This window comes from Microdochium trichocladiopsis, assembly GCF_020744255.1.
Source record: "Microdochium trichocladiopsis strain MPI-CAGE-CH-0230 chromosome Unknown B0I36scaffold_1, whole genome shotgun sequence".
NCBI lineage: Eukaryota > Fungi > Ascomycota > Sordariomycetes > Xylariales > Microdochiaceae > Microdochium > Microdochium trichocladiopsis.
Window position 1 is genome coordinate 2,143,736 of NW_025763544.1, and position 16,710 is coordinate 2,160,445.

A 16,710-nucleotide genomic window follows, 5' to 3' on the forward strand; every position below is an offset into this window, starting at 1 on the left:
CTTTACCCGATCGAGGTGTAAATTTCAGTTTGTCAGCGATTGAGTGGGTGCTGTCACACGCCAGTGATGGCAGGACTCGGCCAGTTCGTTATATGCATATCCCCACCATGTGAATATCCCATCATATCGTTTCCGTCGTTGAAGCTCCTCCTGGAGATCACGTCCATGGTATCACCTTTCGTTTTGGACCTGGGATGCTCAGATTGTGCGAGATGAGAAAATATTAAAGCCGGCATGAAAGCAGATACTTGCATCCAGCTGAGCTCGTCAGCCGAGACACATCACCTGGCTGCAGCCTCTCCAGCAAAATGCTTTGGACTTGTTGCAGACTCATCAATGCACCAAGAAAAGATGGTTCCTCAAACGGATCCTCATTCACCAGTGTTTCCATATCAGACATAAGGCTCAGTAATTCGGGCGTCGTCGATCGTGGTGCATCTGCCGTCTGACTCGACTGGGCTGTAATTGTTGGCAACCTTGCCCCGACTGCTTGAGAATTGGCTGTATCCGCCAGGTTGCTCTCCCGCGCTTGAGCAGCATGATCATGAGAAATAGTACTCGTTATATTGAGTGCCTGCAGCCTTTCCGGGGCAGGTTGCTGTGCTGTGGCTCTGGGCGGGCGCGATTTTCGTGCCCTGGCCTGCTTTGGCTTATCCTTGGGTATTTCAACAGCAAGGTCACTATTTGCACTTGCTTCCAGAGCCTTCTTTGCAGTAGGCTGACGTCTTCGAGACGGTCGGGCTTTGACGGCTTCATGTGGCTCAATAGGAGATGTCGTTAACGCAGCTTTCGCCGTGGATCCTGTTATCGTCGCATTGTCGACCTCGTGTCCCTTTGCAGTTGAGCTCACAGGAACAAGACCAGAAGGAGAAGGCCGGGTTCCTTCGGATGGGTTCTGGCTTCTCAGAGACATCACTATTCCCGACAATGGCTGGGTGCCGACCGAAACGTTCTCTCGAGACTGCTTCTGAGGCTTCGCTTTGGTTTTCTTTGCGGGCGGCGCTCGAGAGGGATTTTGCGCTGTTGACGGCCTCTTTCGCTTGTTTTCTGCGACAGCCTTTACCTTTGCAGGACTTCCCGGGATTTCATCGACCAGGACCATGACTGATGCCCTACTTCCGTTCACTTTCTCGTGTGCAATGGAATACTGATGATTTGTTGTGTTGGCTGCAGAAGCCTGTTCTTTACTACTTGCCGCTTTCGCGGCCATCGTTTGTTTTGCTGGCTTCGCACGAGCCGATGACTTGGTTCCCTGTGTCTGCTTCGTAACTTCAAGTGCAACTGCGAGCGTGCCAGTCTCAAGAACACTTGCCTTTTTTGTTGTACCGAATGGTAGGCTCCTTGGAGGGATTGTAGCATTCAGGAACCTTGTGTAAGAACCAACGTCAGCCGCAGCGCTTGTGGCAGCTATGTCAGATTGGTGATTTTGTTGCGTGGACTCGTTCGTGCCGCCATGATGTTGGGTGCAGCCCCTGCTCGTCGATGACAGGGCTGAAGGCATCTGTGACTGCGTAGAGATTAGGGACGACGACCCAACGTGTTTGGAGGCTGTCGTGACTTGTTGTCGCAATGGTACAGAGGGAGGGCGATTCACATCGCGTATCCATCGCTGCCGCGGGTTTTGATGCTGATTACTCAGATATTCTGGCGCTGCGCCGTGGTGGCCACTCTCATTGCTACCACGAATCCATCCATGGGTTGAGATGACTCTTGGGTCGAAGTTTGGCGCATGTGCCTGATGGGAGAAACGCTGAGCCAGCATGGTCACAGGGAGCAAGTTATCTGGTTGTGAAGAAACCCCGTGATCCGGCAAAGGAGGATAAGATGAAGGCACACGTGTGTGATCTGGATCAAGAAGAGGTATTGTGGTCGACAATGGTGACTGGCCATTCCGGTCGAAGGGGCCCCTGAGGGGGTAGCTGGCATACTCAACGTGGCTGTGGAACGACTGCGGTGTTAGCGGGCGCTGATGTGAGGGCAGCTGAGATGCGAAGCTCGCCGAGCCATGGGTCTCGAAAAAGTCATGGCGGCAGACCGGCTGGGTTTGGCTCGGCTCGCTCTGGGGATATGGCTGAGCATATTCCCAACTCATGGTGGCAACGCTCAACCGTGGTGCTGGACTGGAAAGCGCGCCAGGGGAGCAAGAGCATCGTGTTGAGGAGCGGGCCGTCTCGAGATTATCAAGGTTGCGGGACCGGCATGACAACGCAGACTGCCCAGGTGTGAAGAAGGCAATGGAGTAAGCAGGGGCAGACGGTTTCGCTTCATGGCTGAGGAAGGAACGGCCTTGCCCGTCGCAATTGCCAGTCGAGCCATCCACGCTCCTGCATCTCAGAGCTTCCAAGTTCGCCCATCCCAGAACTAACAAAATGGAAAGTCTACAAATTCATTTATGATACAGATGACACCAATTTTAAGAAGTGGAAGCGGCAAGACAAGAGGCCCGAAGCCCATGATGGACAAATGTTGTGGAAGCAAGTGCACGCCCCGTCAGGAAATGCAGCTAGGCATGACTAAGCGTGTACCGGGGCCTGGCCTGGTGGTGCAGATGGGGTCCAGATGCCAAGGCGCTAGTGCTGGCTGGTGGGCGTCCTGCCAATTGGACGCTCCAGGGCTGGGATTGGCCGCCTCGACGCGGTTGTCGACTTTCTTGCTGCCAAGGACGACACTCATCGCGCGCCTCCCTCGCAGCGCAACTAGTCTGGCGCAGCGCACCCACCAAATCCTCATCCACAACCTCGTCGCCGCTGTCGCATTCCATCTGCCGTCCCCAACACTGCAAGCACGCTCCTGCAGACCTGGGCCGCGCGTCACCCGCATCGTTCTCTGCCCTGCCCTGCGGCCAATAGCCGACCTGAACGTCGAGACGCACGCCAATCACATCCGCGTCGGCAGTCCTGAGCCACTGCACCCCCGAGGGCGACATCGCGACAACCCCAACATCGACTCAACGCCAGATATATAACCGGCCCCTCTGGTCTTGAGCGCTGAGCCAGAGCGGCAACGTCAGCCGCCATGGGGACCCGGAACAGTGGGAAGAAGGACGAGCTCCATATTCACGAGATCAACCGCACACCAGAGTATACCGACTTCATCCAGAAGCTCGCCGCATTCCACGAGAAGCGCGGCACCGCCTTCGAGCCTGAGCCTCGGCTGCCGACCATGCACGGTCATGTGCATGTCGACCTCTTGCAGCTCTATCGTGCTGTCATTGACAAAGGCGGCTACGACGAGATCTCCAAAGTACAAAAGGCCTGGGGTCAGCTCGCCAACGAGCTTGGCATGCACTTCGAGGACAACAAGGGCATGGGGCAGCTCTCGTTCCAGCTCAAGCAGGACTTTTATCGCTATCTGGCTGCCTTCTGGTTGCAGGATCAGCACGGCATAGACCCCCCTCCAAAGGAAATCCTGGAACAGGTGTCGTGTGCTAGCAAATACGGCCCCGTTCTCACGCGATCCATGGAGACTTTCAAGCATCACAATCGGTCGTCAGAGGAGACGCCCACCAAGGAGAAAGAAGAGCGCCCAGTAGAGAGCACGCCAGTCTCCAGCACTCGAGCTTCCGGGCGGTTGCGCGAGGCTCCGCCGCAGCGAGTACCATTCCAGCCAGAGACGGGCCCGACCCGGCCGCCGAGACAGACATCTTCCACATCCTCGACTCCCTTGCAACAGCACCACAGCGTTAATATGCCACATTCCCAATCCAACAACTCTCTGCCACAGCATAATTCTGCGAACCCGGTACAGATCGGGCAGCAGCAGGCAGCACTGCGTGCGGCTTCTGCCCACTATGTGCCGCCACAGTCAGACACAGCATCGCGTCTGACCGAGGTGTTTGAGCCGCGTATGCCAATCACTGTGCCATTACGGCCAGTTGCAACTCCTTCCAACAACCCGGCTGAGTTTGCGCGGCGAAATCAGCATCTGCAGCGCTTAAGAGATATACCACTGGCAGCGAAGGCACAGATTCCAGGTGGTAAGCAATCTTGGCATTCACTTTTTGACGTCACGTGTCTAATTTGATTCCCAGTTGGTTTTGACGGCCCGAACATATACACGAGATGTCTCCAGGCGTTGAGATCCGAGATTCCTACGGAGCAGGCTTTCGCGCTCAACCACTTGGTCAAAATTTCATTCGAACGCGGAGATAAGTACAAATTTGAATCATTCCAAGGCCTTGCAGAAGGTCTCATCGACAAAGGTCTCGAGATCGGTTCACTTTTCTACGATATCCAGTGGGAGATAGACTACTCTGGCTACCCTGATGCGACAGATCTTGGTGCACTGGACGGGCTCAACGGCACCGATGACATACTCGACCGGATCGACCGGCTCACACCGAAGGCGGTCATGGATCATCTTCAGACGGCGGAGTTTAGTGACCAGTTCCTTCGTATCATCGAAGCAATTCTCACCATTCGCAACATGGTAATGCTGATTGAGAATGCATCCTACATGTCGGAAGTCTACCCATTGCGGGATCTTCTGTGCATCATTCTCAATTTGCCAAACTTGGAAATACTTGTCGAGGTGAAGCATTTCGCACTCGATATTGCCGAGCAGCTTACACCCTTCCTCAAACTGGAATCAGACAGCCCGCTTTACCGGAGTCTTTTGAACCAGCTTGATTCAACAGATCGCGGTGTGATATTGACAGCACTGAGGGCCATTAGTCGTATCTCAATGAACTCGGACGAGGCCAACAGACTGCAAGAAGTCCCACCAATGGTTCTCAGGAACATCATGAACTGGCTGCTTCTCAACGACGAGGAGCTCATGGATGCATGCCTGGATTTCCTGTACCAGTACACCGCCATGGTTGCCAATGTCGATTCATTGCTCCGAGCCGTCGATATGGAGCGTGTAGTCCCACATCTCGTTCGTTTGCTGGCGCATGGTGCAAAGCGGGTGAGAGAAGACCGGGTGCTAGTTCCAGAGCAGAAGCTCCCGTCCTCTGAAGATGTTATACCCCTGCCGATCGACCTTCAGGAAAAGCTGTCGAACACGGACGAGCCTCAACGATGCTTCCAGTGGCTGCAGAGCCTGTTTGAAGAGGATGCCGAGTCTCACATCACTCAGATCGCCATATGGCAAGCCTACCAGGCATCGTTTGGTGCGCTGGCTGGTAGCGGGCGCCACATGCTCAGCGCTGCTGACTTTATTAGAAATGTCAGCCACGTCTTCGTGAATGCGCGTGCTCAAATCATTCGCGGGCCTGGAGAGGTACAACGTTTCATCATCGAAGGCATCCGCGCCCGCTCGGCGCCCATGGATCCCGACAGGAAGGAAGAGTACCTGCCCTGCAAATGGGTCCTTCCTAGCAACCCTATCACTGGCCGGTGCACCAGCTTCTTCCTTAGTGGCGAGCAAATGTGGCACCACATTTTAAAGTCGCACTTGGGTATAGTTCCTGGTGAGGGCGGCCAGTTCGAGGACAAGGAAGTGAACTGGGTTTGCGGGTGGAAGGGTTGCTCAAAATACCCTCGGCCGGCCACGAAGAAGCTGTCGGAGCTCACACGCCACATCAAGACCCACATTCCCTCTTCACAAAAGAGGGCACTGTCTGAAAGCTCTGAATCGGTGGCCAAGCGCCCGAGAAAGACTTTTATCGTCCCGGCCAAGACGATGTCGCTGAGCTGGGAGCAGACTGTCATAACACGGGACGAGCGCAATCCTAAGATCGAGCAGGCCGCAGGTATCCCCCTGAGTGCGGTGCTTGTCCTTCGCAACATCGCCCGCAACGTGGTCAAGACGGATGCAGAGGACGAGCTTGTCAAGGAGCAGGAGTCGTCGGGCGAAAGCGGCGGCTGGAATGAAAGGCTCTTCCGGCCCGTTCTGCCCAGGCTGTTTGAAGTGATGACGGAAAACAAGGCAATGGTAAGCAGGACATCCACCTGTCACCCGCCCCGAGTCGTTGAAATCATACTAATTTTCCTTTTGCAGGCAACCTATGTCACATCATTGTTGCAGTTGGTGCAGGAGGACTAGAGGATTCCGTCGTAGAAAAGCGTTCCACTCAGGGCTCTACGGCTTCATGTTCGGGAGGCTGGTGGTGGGGACTTCCCGCTAGGCACTACTAGACTCATCATGGGCACGGAGGCACAGTAAGGAAACAGACTATGAAAGTTGAAAGGCTTTGAGTCGGGATGGGCGGAAAAGGGCAGTAGCGAGCATGACGACGCCCGTGGACTTTGAAGGAATGAATACCCATTTATGGCGTTTATGGATGGCGTTGTTCTGTTAGGTCAGGTAAAGTCTACAATATAATCAATATTGGGAAGGCGGTCGACGCGCAGAACCAGGCAGCAAACCTGTTTCTTTCATCCTGAATCCAGATTCTCAATCGTTGATTTGAAGCCAGCAACAACTCGGCCTCTTCGCTATTATGGTTCTTCATCATCATATACATGGACTTTTCGGTTCTTCTCTCTCCCTACCAACTCCGCGGTGCCTTTACATGAACTTTTGACAAATCTTTTTGGGGATGCTTTTGATACACTGCCTCCGCTTCGATATTGGAAGGATGTTTGCCCATAGGTCCACCCGTAAGCTGATCATCACCAGTCATCAGCGGCTGTGCCGTAGCCGGCTTCCAACACGTTCTCGCAATCAGCGCCGCCATCATAGAGGGACGCCTAGTCCCGTCTAGACGCGAGGCCCTCGCGGACAGCCTCGAGGATAAGGGTCTTGGCCTTCTCGCAGCCCTCCTTGGAACCAGTGACCTCGATAGCGTCCTCCTTGGAGTCGCGCGGCACCTGGATCTTGCAGCCGCTTTGCTTGCGGATTGAGTTGACCTTGGAGCCGCCCTGGCCGATAACGTAGCGGTAGGTCGATGGGTCTGCGAGCACGAGGTAGCCCGTGGCATTGCTCTTCTGGGCCTGCTCAAGCGCCGAGGCGATGAGCTTCTTGGCCTTCTCAATGCTCTCCGGGTTGCCCTTAAGAACCCACGGAATGTCGCCCTCCTCGGTCGAGACGCTCTCGACAATGTTCCACGAGTGAACATCGCCAGCAGACTCAGCATCATCGGTGATGAGCGGCAGGGAGCCGCTGGTGGCAGGAGCAGAAGCCTGGGGCTTGGCTGGAAGAGCCTCGCCAGCATGGTCAACCGTGACCTTGTGGTCGTTACGGAGCTTGCGGAAGAACTGGCCGTTCTCCGCAATCGAGTGGTGGTACTTGCGAGGAACCTGGACAGTCTCGCCAGCCTGCTCTTTGACTAGCGAAGCAATGTGCTCCTTTGCCTTCTCGACGTCAGCGGGAAGACCCGCAATCTTGACACCAGTCTGACCACTACCCTGGCGGGGGATATCGATCGCGACGTTGAACTGAGACTCAAGCTGGCGCTTGGCCTCGCCGCCGCGGCCGATCAGCGACCTATGCTTGTCGGTCGGGACCTCGAGAACTTCGGTCACCTGGCTCTCGCGCTGGGCGACGGCAGCCTCGATAGCAGCAATGATCTTGTCAACGACATCCTTGCGACCCTCAACCTTGATGCCATTTCCATCCGCGTCCTGTTTCGGGAACTGAATGGTACGGGCCTGCAGCCTGCGGTCCTCCGGACCACCAGCGTTGATGACGATATCGCGGAGAGTGGCACCTGTGACGAAACGTGATTAGAGATTTGGTCCCCAGCGAAGATAATTAGGTGACTTGGGACTTACCACCAGGTCCAATGAGGTTCTTGTGCCACTTCCTGTCGACTTCGACGGTGCGTGTGACGGTGTCATCAAAGACGGCTCTCTTCTCTTCAATGATCTTCTTAGCCTCAGCGACCTGAGACTTGGTACCCTTGATCTGGATCTCAACAAGTCCATTCTCAGACTCGCTGCGGTCGTTGGGGATGTCGACCTTCGCGCCAGTTTGCTGGCGAAGCTCGTCCATGGCAGCACCACCCGACCCAATGAGGGATGGCAGCTGCTTCTGCTGCACAGTGACGGTCGCCACATGAGAGTTCTCCTTAAGATACTGGAACAGTGAAAAGATCTCGTCCCGAGCCTCATCGGCGCCCTTCTTGGGGCCACGGATGGTAACCTCGTCAGGACCCTGCTGGCGGCGAGGCTTGCCAGCATCACTGCCGGCATCAGCGACAGACTCATCGTCCTTGGACGCCTTGGCGACACGAGGGAAGTTGATGTGCACTCCATAGCGATTCTGCAGGCGGTGGATCTGGGCACCCTGAGCGCCAATGAGTTCACGATGAAACTTGGGATCAATCTTGAGGACATGTGCAGTCTCGTCAGACCATTGTCTGCCCAAGGACAGGATGTGCGACTTGGCACGTTCAGCCTTCGCCTTGGGACCCTTGAGCTCAACCTCGCCATTCTCGACCTGGATATCAACATCAAATTTCTCGCGAAGCTCGTTAATATGGCTTCCGCCCTTGCCAATGAGGTGGTTGGCATGCTTCTGAGGGAAGTCAAACTTCAGGGTGAAGCCACGCTCCTTGTCGTCCTCAATCTCTTGAGCAACGAAAGCCCGAGACTTCTCGGCCAGCTGAGCAACACTTGTAGCAGTGCCGCGCATGGTGACAGTGGTACCTCTGACACTAACACGAACAGGGATGCCACCCTGGGCCCGGATTGTTTCATCCTGCTCCTTCTTGATGTACTTGCGCAGGCGATCTTGGATCTTAGTGGGCACCTCGATCGTCTCCGTAGTAATCTGCTCCTGCTGGCTGATGAGGTCAAGAATGAACTTGCGAGCATCGTTCAAGCCCTGCTGGAACGTCTTGAGATCCTGAGGCGAGGGGACCTTCTGCGGGACCTGGTAATCCGCACCTGGGGTCGTCTCCCCCTCAAACACCAAGAGTGCAGGATAGCCAGTCTCATGGTTCTCGGGCACAACGAGGTAGACGCCGTGTTGTTGCTGGAGCTTTGGCGAGACGTCGGACCGCAGGTATGAGTGGAAGAACGGGTCGACAGGGACAGTAGCCAGGCGGCTAGGAGGGTGACTGTTGACGATGGACGCGATCTCCTTTTGCGACCGAATAAAGTTCTTGCCTTCGCGGGCAAATATGTCCCAAGGCTTGGCGACGCCTTCGGAGTGCGCGGCGTTGATGTGCACGTTGTGCAACTTCTCCAGGCGCTCGAACTCCTTCCTGCGCTGCAGGTAGCGGGCCATGTCACGGGAATAGGCTGGGGCGTTGGTCGGGTTCAGGCCATGGTATTTGGAAACGTCGAATGGCGAGGACTTGATCTCCATAGCCAGCTCGTAAGCCTTCTCGAGACCACGGGTGATGTCGTCCGCAGGACCAATTACGGTGACAGTGTCAACGCCGGCCTCAGTGGGCAGAATGATCGAACAGTTGGTTTCGGCAAGGAAATCGTCCAAGTTGACGCCCCGATCTCCAATGATAAACTGGTGGCGACCGCTGGCGATCTCAACCTGATCCATCTGAAGCTGGTTCTGAAGGTCGTGCACGCGACGCTCGATTTCAGCACGAGCGGCCTGCACCGCGTTGCGGTCACCAGCCAGCTGGATGTAGTTCTCCTGATTGCTGGGCTGGAACGCCAGGCGCTGACCAGCAGTAGGCATCTGAGGGACAGCCTGGGCCCACGCCTGGTGCGGCGGCACGCGGATCTGGACTCCGTGGTTGGCCTCGAGGGCGGAGACAAAGTTGTTGCTAGGGCCGGCAATGAATGGATAGAACTCGGCAGGAACCGACTTGAGGCGCGAGCTCACGTTGGCCGAGCGCTCGCCAGCAATCTTGTTGATCTCGTCGCGGGCAGTAGCGACGGCGAGAGCGTTGCCTTCGATCAGAACGTCGATGGTACCATCCTCGTCGTCGTCAGCTTCGTCGACTTTGGGCAATTGGACCTTGGCGCCAGATTTCTCTTGAATGGCCTTGATCATGGAACCCTGTTTGCCAATGATGTGGGCACGAGCCGAGGAAGGAATGGTGACCTTGTGGCTGGTCTATTGAGCGGAGATGTTAGTAAACAGTTCTGGTAAGTATATTCTGCTCCAGAGGCTCCAGAGGGTATATATGCGCCTAAGTCTACGCACCTTGGCACCAATTTGCTGGATCAAATCACGCAGCGCCTGCTGGGCTTTGTCCTGAGGTCCAGTAGCGTTGAATTTGAGGCTTCCATTGGGCCCGTTGACCTGATTGATGACGGCACGAGACTTGCGGTTGATGTCCTTGACGATGTCCGGGATCGGCCGGCGGAGCTGGTTCCGAGGCATGATGTGAGACGCCTCGAGGACATAGGATTCGACATGACGGCCTGGGATCGACACCGCCTTGGGGGCAGCGGTAGGGGTCGCTATGCCGGACGCCGGAGTCGCAGATCTCGGGGTTCCGTTGGCAGACCACGAGGCAGCGGCGGGCTTGCCATTGGCACCACCCCAGATCGGAGTAACGTTGGTCTTGGCACCAGCAGGGCCGCCGAGCGAGGGGAAAGCCTCGTGCGATCCAGTATCGAGGGAGCTGGCGGGAGCAGCCTTCTGCTTACCGGCAGCCTTGGCTGACATTGTCGGAGCCCACGAGGGGGCGGCGGAACTGTCACCAGAGACGGAAGGAGCGGGAAGGTCCTCGTCGGGGACGTCTTCGACGGTCACCTGCAGAGGGTTCTCTGCATGCTGCTGCTTGAGCCGTTCCGCGGCGGAAAGATTGTCGGCCATGGCGAGGGTTGGTACAAGAAACGGGGTACAGTTATCGAGAGAGGATACAGATAGAGGGTGGCAGACGGAGACGACGAGCCTGCGAAAGACGACAAGGAAAGGTCAGCAGTTGTCCAAGTCGATCGCGGGAATTGATGCCAGGCGTTGCCACGGCCATTGCGCCAACCTGACAAGGCATAGGGGCCGTCGTGCTTACTATTTGGAGATGTTCGTGAGGAGCTCAGAACATGATCAATAGCTTGAAGACCGTGGGAGAGATTCCGGGGGAAGGAGCTCGACAAGAAGGAGCCCTTGGGAGAGAGACTCTTGTCGCTGGAGGAGGTCTGAGACTGGAGCAGCACTCAGAACAACCGAGGAAAGGGGCAGAGGAGACGAGGAGGTTGAAGTAGGACACACGGGAGGATGAGAGGAGGTTGAGCCTTGGACGATCCTGAGATGGGCAGCTAGATACCCTTAACCAGGAGACGCCGGACCGGAAGCTCCACAAAACTTTTGGGTGCGACACCTCGAGCTCTCTGTACAATCTGGCTACTTCCCCTTCTTTTGCACGCAGCACTGAGCAGCCAAGCTCCGTGTGGGGAACCTGTCGAGCTCCACAGAAGCACGGGGCAGAGTTGCGCTACCTGTGGCGCAACCACAAGCACCTCTCGCGACGCCTTCTCGAGCATGCGCCAACAGCACCCAGGCCCGCTGCCCTGGAGTCCTGATTTGCCGACCTCTTGACTATGGCTGCGATGCCTGATGCCAAGCTCTTTTAGATCTCGCGGCTCCAGCTCAGCTGCCCAGCGAGCCCTTGAGACTGGTGGTATCGGGACGAATGCCTGGCTCACTGTTCACTCGCATCGTTGGAAACGTCTACTGGTAGTATTTTAGATAGGCCAGGCTGCAAGAAGGGCTGAATCAAGATGTATGGACTGTCATTATCACGATGGTGGTGGTAATCCTAGAGCTGTCTGTCCTGAGCGTCAGCACTACTCCGCGGCATCACGTCTATCCCTCTGAGCTCGATCGTGAACTTGCTTGGACCTCGCAACTGAGGAGCTCCCAAGGCTTCATGCAGAGCGAGCACCTCCATGTTGCCGAGTTAACTTTTGGCACCCCCGGGAACTCTATGCGAATCACGATTGGGCTCTGGGCCCGACGCGAAACGAAGCATGATACAACAAGCGCACAGTCCGTAGCAGCCTGCGCAACGGCTGTCGATTTGTTGCCAACTTCATGAGACCATTTATACAGAAACGGAATCGGCACGAGGGAGAGGCTGGATCATGTCAGATGATTATAGAAGAAACAAAGGAGAAAGAAGAAGAAAATGAAAAGAAAATTTGATGTCTCTGTGCTCGCACAACACTGGTTCAGTCCAGAGTATGGATTCCATGTCATGAACGTTGCCGATATGTGGCGGCTCTAAGGTAGTGTACATTTTGTCCAGACTTCCTCACGTCATCTATTCCTCAGGCTAGGTCTCCCAGATTCTTCGCGAATTTCTCTAGTTCAGCCTCAGAAACCCTCCTGAAATATCATAAAGTCGGAGCTCGAACAGCATCGCCCGCCGTGAAGACTCGAAGAAACACTATGCGTTCATGCAGCCCTCGTTTCTATTGCTCTCGAGCACCTATCAGATTTCAACATTGGCACACCAACTCGATTTACTACCTAGCGGCCTGCAAAACTTATGTCCCAAGTTATGCTGCTCAAGACGCTGCCATGATTTGCTTCAGTAAGGGGCCATGGCGTTCAGCTTACGAGCTAGTAGACTAAGCATTGCACAAAAGTTCCAATGAAAGTATCAAATTGACGGCATAATTTCGACACAGACACTCCGCAGGAGATGTATAAAAGGCAGGACAGCTATACATGCATGCACGTGGGAAAACGACGAAATCTGTCATGGTGACGTTTAAAGCTGTCAGTGTCGTCGGGCGGGGGGTGTCCAACCCGTCGCAAGCCACTAAGATAAATCCAACGAGAGTCGACCTCATTGACCGTGCCATAAAGCTCTTTGAACACTTGGTACATAGTTCACACATATATGTGCACCGCAATCCTGTGGCAGATGGATTCTCCGGGTTAGATGGAGCCGGCGTCAGATATGCAGATAACGGCAGGTTGCTCAGCACGACGTGGCTCCAGTTACACACGAAAATAACTACCACAACGCCATTTCAACGGCAATACATGCATATACGTGAGGTCGCACAGCACGGGTAACACCACTCAGACTCCTCAGACCAATCATGAAGTGCCAAGGTGGCTGAGATCCCGAGGCGGCTTGGGCGGCTGCTGGTCGCTCCTGATGGTTTGTGGTCAGGCCTGACTCAATCCGGAACATACCTGAAGGTGCATAACCAGGCCAGGCAGTTGAATCTCATCCTTGGCTTGGACGGTTGTCCTCGTGGGGACTGGGGGAGTAGTGGACGGTATTCACCAGCCTATTCCGTGGACACGTGTAAACGTGACTGAAAATGAGGTCGCGGAGAAGGGCAGCCCAGTGAGGACATACTCGCCTGCCGCTCTTTTGCTCTTGGCCTCCTCCGCACGGGGTGGGCAGCCAAGATAAGGCGGCTTACCCAAATTCGTATGTTTTTTTGCCTCCCGTGGAACTCGTGAATCGAGCGCTGGAGCTGATCTACAAAAGGAACGAGGGGCATATCGCGCCTGCATCTTTGTGGCACATCAAGCATCTTCGCGTTCTCAGATGCAGTGCCGCGAGGCGCGGCTCCTGCTTTTAGAGTTTGCACCCAATGGTGAGACCTACATCGGACGGCACGGAGGTGGCACCATCTGCGAGCCACGTAGAAAGGAGCGTCCGAACGAGAGAGAGAGTGGGATACATCTCAACCATCTCATAGGTTCTAGGCTTATTAGCCGGGTAGTGGCTGATTTGATGGCAGACTCGAGGACCTGAAACATGCCCTGTGGCCCAGCTCGAGGGCGGCGGGCGCGGTAGAGTCCGCGAGAGAGCCTGTGCAAGCCGCCTATCATTAGCGTGTCCTCGGGCAGTAAACTTGGGTATCATCAGGCTGGAGCGTGCTGGCATAGGTGAAAAAGAGCTCGTGCTACAGGATCAGCCTCGAGACCGGAGCCTCGTCGGCCTCCGTCTTGTCAATGAATATTGAATGGGGCTTGGCCATAGTTTTGGTCTCGGAAGTCGCATCGTATCCCGGGAAGTATGCCTGGAAGGTCTCCCACATGTTGCCAGGTATCTCGAACGCCTGTGGGTGGTGCGATGACCATAGTACTAGCATATCAGAGTTTCATCGGCGGTGGTGTTTGTTCCATCTTCGTATTCGGGGAACTTCACGAGATGACAGCCGTTGGTTTCATCCGAGACCAAAATGACCAGAAAACCTTTCTGGCACTAGACCATTCGCGCGTGGGGAATGGCAAATGATTATCTCCGCGTAATTCAAGTGTTTTCGCGTCTTGTTTCAGCCAGGAGCATAGTGGCATTCGAGTCCCTTAAGAGAAATAGCACATGAAACAAAACAAGTGGACCACGCCATACCTCCATTGGCCGCATACTTCAACATGCTGCTACTATGGTAAGCCATTGCAGTCACCCCCTACGGGTTTGAAGGCGGATACTGAGGAGTCCAGTCAGATACCGTCCAGAGACATCGGGGCCTTGTGGCAGCCTTTTATCTTGTGTCGGCCGTCTTTCAGCATGGCTGCGGAGCTGGAGCTAGATCGTGCCAGAGTGCCGTGTGCGCTTGCTGCGACTTCGACCGGGACGGCGATTGGGATGGTGCCAGGATGACGCGTGAATTACCACCATCTTATGATACCGGGACCGCTATGGCTGGAGTCTAGCGCACGCGCGCGGCGCCGGGAAGGATGCCGTCGCGGCGGGCTAATACTGCACATCCTCTGCTGGATGGACCCTGCAGTCAGAGCATTGAGGGTGCCTTTGGGTCCGCTAGCACGGCAGCAGGGCCAGCTCAAGACGCACGTCGTCATCCACGAGCAGCAAGGGGGCCCGACCCACGGCCCGCCGAGATTGTTGGCCAAACAAGCTGCCGTAAGGTCTTTCGCCTGCATGGGTCTAGATTAGCACGCGGCAGTCGTGTTGGCGCTGGAGACTACGCGCCCGAGAATCGAGGTGGTGCATGGACTTGGGCGTAGACTGGCCGGGGAAGCCAGCGAGCTGGGCACGATAACACAGAGCGACCACGAACCGGGCTTAGCTCCCCGTACTGGTCCCGTATTGCGTTATTCATACATGCAGGGGAACAAGCCATTGCGCGCCGCAATCTTGGAGAGTGGGCAGGCCCAGAGACGTCATTTCGTACCAATACCCTTGCAGGCAGGCAGGGCCCCCCATCCAACGCATGGCGTATGCACCTCTGTAGTGTAATTACGTGACGAGGCGTTTGGGCGACAGACCTGAGAGCGCGCGGACAAGCTGTCGAGACAGACCACGGGCACTGCCTCTGTGTTGCTCGCATGAGTTGATAGCTCCCCGCTGCCTGGACGACGAGCAAACACACCTCGAGATTCGCAACACGCCAGAGACAGTTTGAGACGGCCCGGACATCAGCAGCCGCCCACATGGGCAGTCGAGCCAGACCAGGGCCCAGTTTAGCTTCCTGGAGCCCGAGCCCCTCTGTCATACAGTGACCAGGGTGGTCGTAGTGCCAAGGGTGCTCACCAGATGTACTGAGCAGGACTTTACGCAATATACTGTCACTTTACACATCAATTATCATAACTTCAACCTCTGTCGCTGTTCCCAAGGAAGCAGATCATGGCCACAATCGTCCTTGGTATCGCCTTTGGCAACGAAGGCAACAGCAAGCTTGTCGGCATCCTCAGCAACGACGTCAAGCTCTGGGCCAGAGCCCAGGGCGGCCACAATGCCAGACACACTGCTGTTGCCAATGGAGTGAGCTCCAGCAATACGTTGTCGATGCCGTCCCGCTCATGACTGACGTGCAAGCCAAGGGCGTCAAGACCCTGATTGAGGTTGCGCAGGCGCTCATGCTCGACATTTGATTTTGGCACTTACGCATCTGTGAGCTCGTCCAACACTGGTCTTGGCGGCATCTTCACTGCTCTCGCCCTCGACCCTCGTAAATTCGACCACATCATCGGTGTTATTGAGGCTTGCTCCACTAGAGTCGGCTTGGGCCATCTGCCGACACAACTTTTCGACGCTGACAGCAAGAAACTCCAGAAACTCGGTCATGAGGTCCGTGTATCGACAGGTCGCCCCCGCCGATGTGGCTGGCCCGATCTCATGGTCATCAAGCACTCCCGTGCTATCAACCCCTACACGTCTTTGAACCTCATCAAGCTCGAAATTCTCGACACTTTCCCCGTGATTTAGTTTATCATTGCCTATAAGAATCCGCGAACGGACGAGGATGTCCCCTCTTTCCCCGCAGACCAGAAGCTCCTCGAGAGCGTAGAGGTCGTGTGCAAGGAGTTGGAATGCTGGAACACGCCGACGACCTCGGTCACGAGCTACTACGGCGCCCCGCTTAATGCGCGGAAGTACATTGAGTTAATCAAGGAGTTTGTTGGTGTCAAGATTGGCTGGATCGGAACCAGCCCTGAGCGTGAAGACATGATTATCCGCATGGTCACAACTTCCTCGTTTGCAAACAGAGAGCTGGTGAATCATGCTGTACACATGCACATCACGCCTAGACCTTGCGGACATCGTGATGTCCGGTGATTGGGACAGAGTGGATGTGGTGTGGTGGTGGATGATGTAGGATTGATGAAGGTACTGCTAAGCAGAACTCTACACAATACATCGTCACTTTATACACCCATTGTAACACCCTCGCAGGGTGGCCCGCCCATCATCTGGCAAACAAGCCCATTGTCTGCCACCGTCCGGACGGCGTCTGGACTTTGGGTTTGGCTGGCCGTGCCAGAGCCGACTGTTGCGACAAGCAAAGCCAGTTGCGCTTGGCCACAGAGCTAAGGCAGCCATCCAGCCATCCAGCCATTTGTAGCCAACGACGGCCAGCCGCGACTCTAATTATAAGCGTGCGGTGAGCCGTAAAAGGCACAGCAACTCGAAACAGCTTCAGCTGCCATTGCGAGCTCGACCGGGATCGATTCAGGGTCGCGCGCACT

At 55.5% G+C, this 16,710-nt stretch overlaps 4 protein-coding genes across 4 annotated transcripts; 2 read left to right on the forward strand and 2 right to left on the reverse strand.

Moving 5' to 3' along the window:
* Positions 1-17: 17 nt before the first annotated feature.
* On the reverse strand, positions 18-2,423 carry B0I36DRAFT_310283 (uncharacterized protein). Its single transcript, XM_046152235.1, has one exon. It carries the CDS (start codon positions 2,090-2,092, stop codon positions 224-226), a length of 1,869 nt encoding a protein of 622 aa, XP_046018310.1. The 5' UTR covers positions 2,093-2,423; the 3' UTR covers positions 18-223.
* Positions 2,424-3,015: 592 nt separating this feature from the next.
* On the forward strand, positions 3,016-5,988 carry B0I36DRAFT_357586 (RSC complex subunit Rsc9; the record flags this gene model as incomplete). The annotated part of the gene is made up of 3 exons (XM_046157821.1): positions 3,016-3,976; positions 4,031-5,877; positions 5,944-5,988. The coding sequence occupies 3 exons, from the start codon at positions 3,016-3,018 to the stop codon at positions 5,986-5,988; spliced, it is 2,853 nt and encodes a 950-aa protein (XP_046018311.1).
* Positions 5,989-6,635: 647 nt separating this feature from the next.
* B0I36DRAFT_233540 (putative RNA binding effector protein Scp160) lies at positions 6,636-10,620 on the reverse strand (the record flags this gene model as incomplete). Its single annotated transcript, XM_046149236.1, has 3 exons — positions 6,636-7,594; positions 7,659-9,912; positions 10,003-10,620. The coding sequence occupies 3 exons, from the start codon at positions 10,618-10,620 to the stop codon at positions 6,636-6,638; spliced, it is 3,831 nt and encodes a 1,276-aa protein (XP_046018312.1).
* Positions 10,621-15,367: 4,747 nt separating this feature from the next.
* On the forward strand, positions 15,368-16,300 carry B0I36DRAFT_344033 (Adenylosuccinate synthetase-domain-containing protein; the record flags this gene model as incomplete). The annotated part of the gene is given in 3 exon segments (XM_046156220.1): positions 15,368-15,525; positions 15,595-15,940; positions 15,950-16,300. Coding segments are annotated over 3 exon segments (855 nt in total).
* Positions 16,301-16,710: the final 410 nt, after the last annotated feature.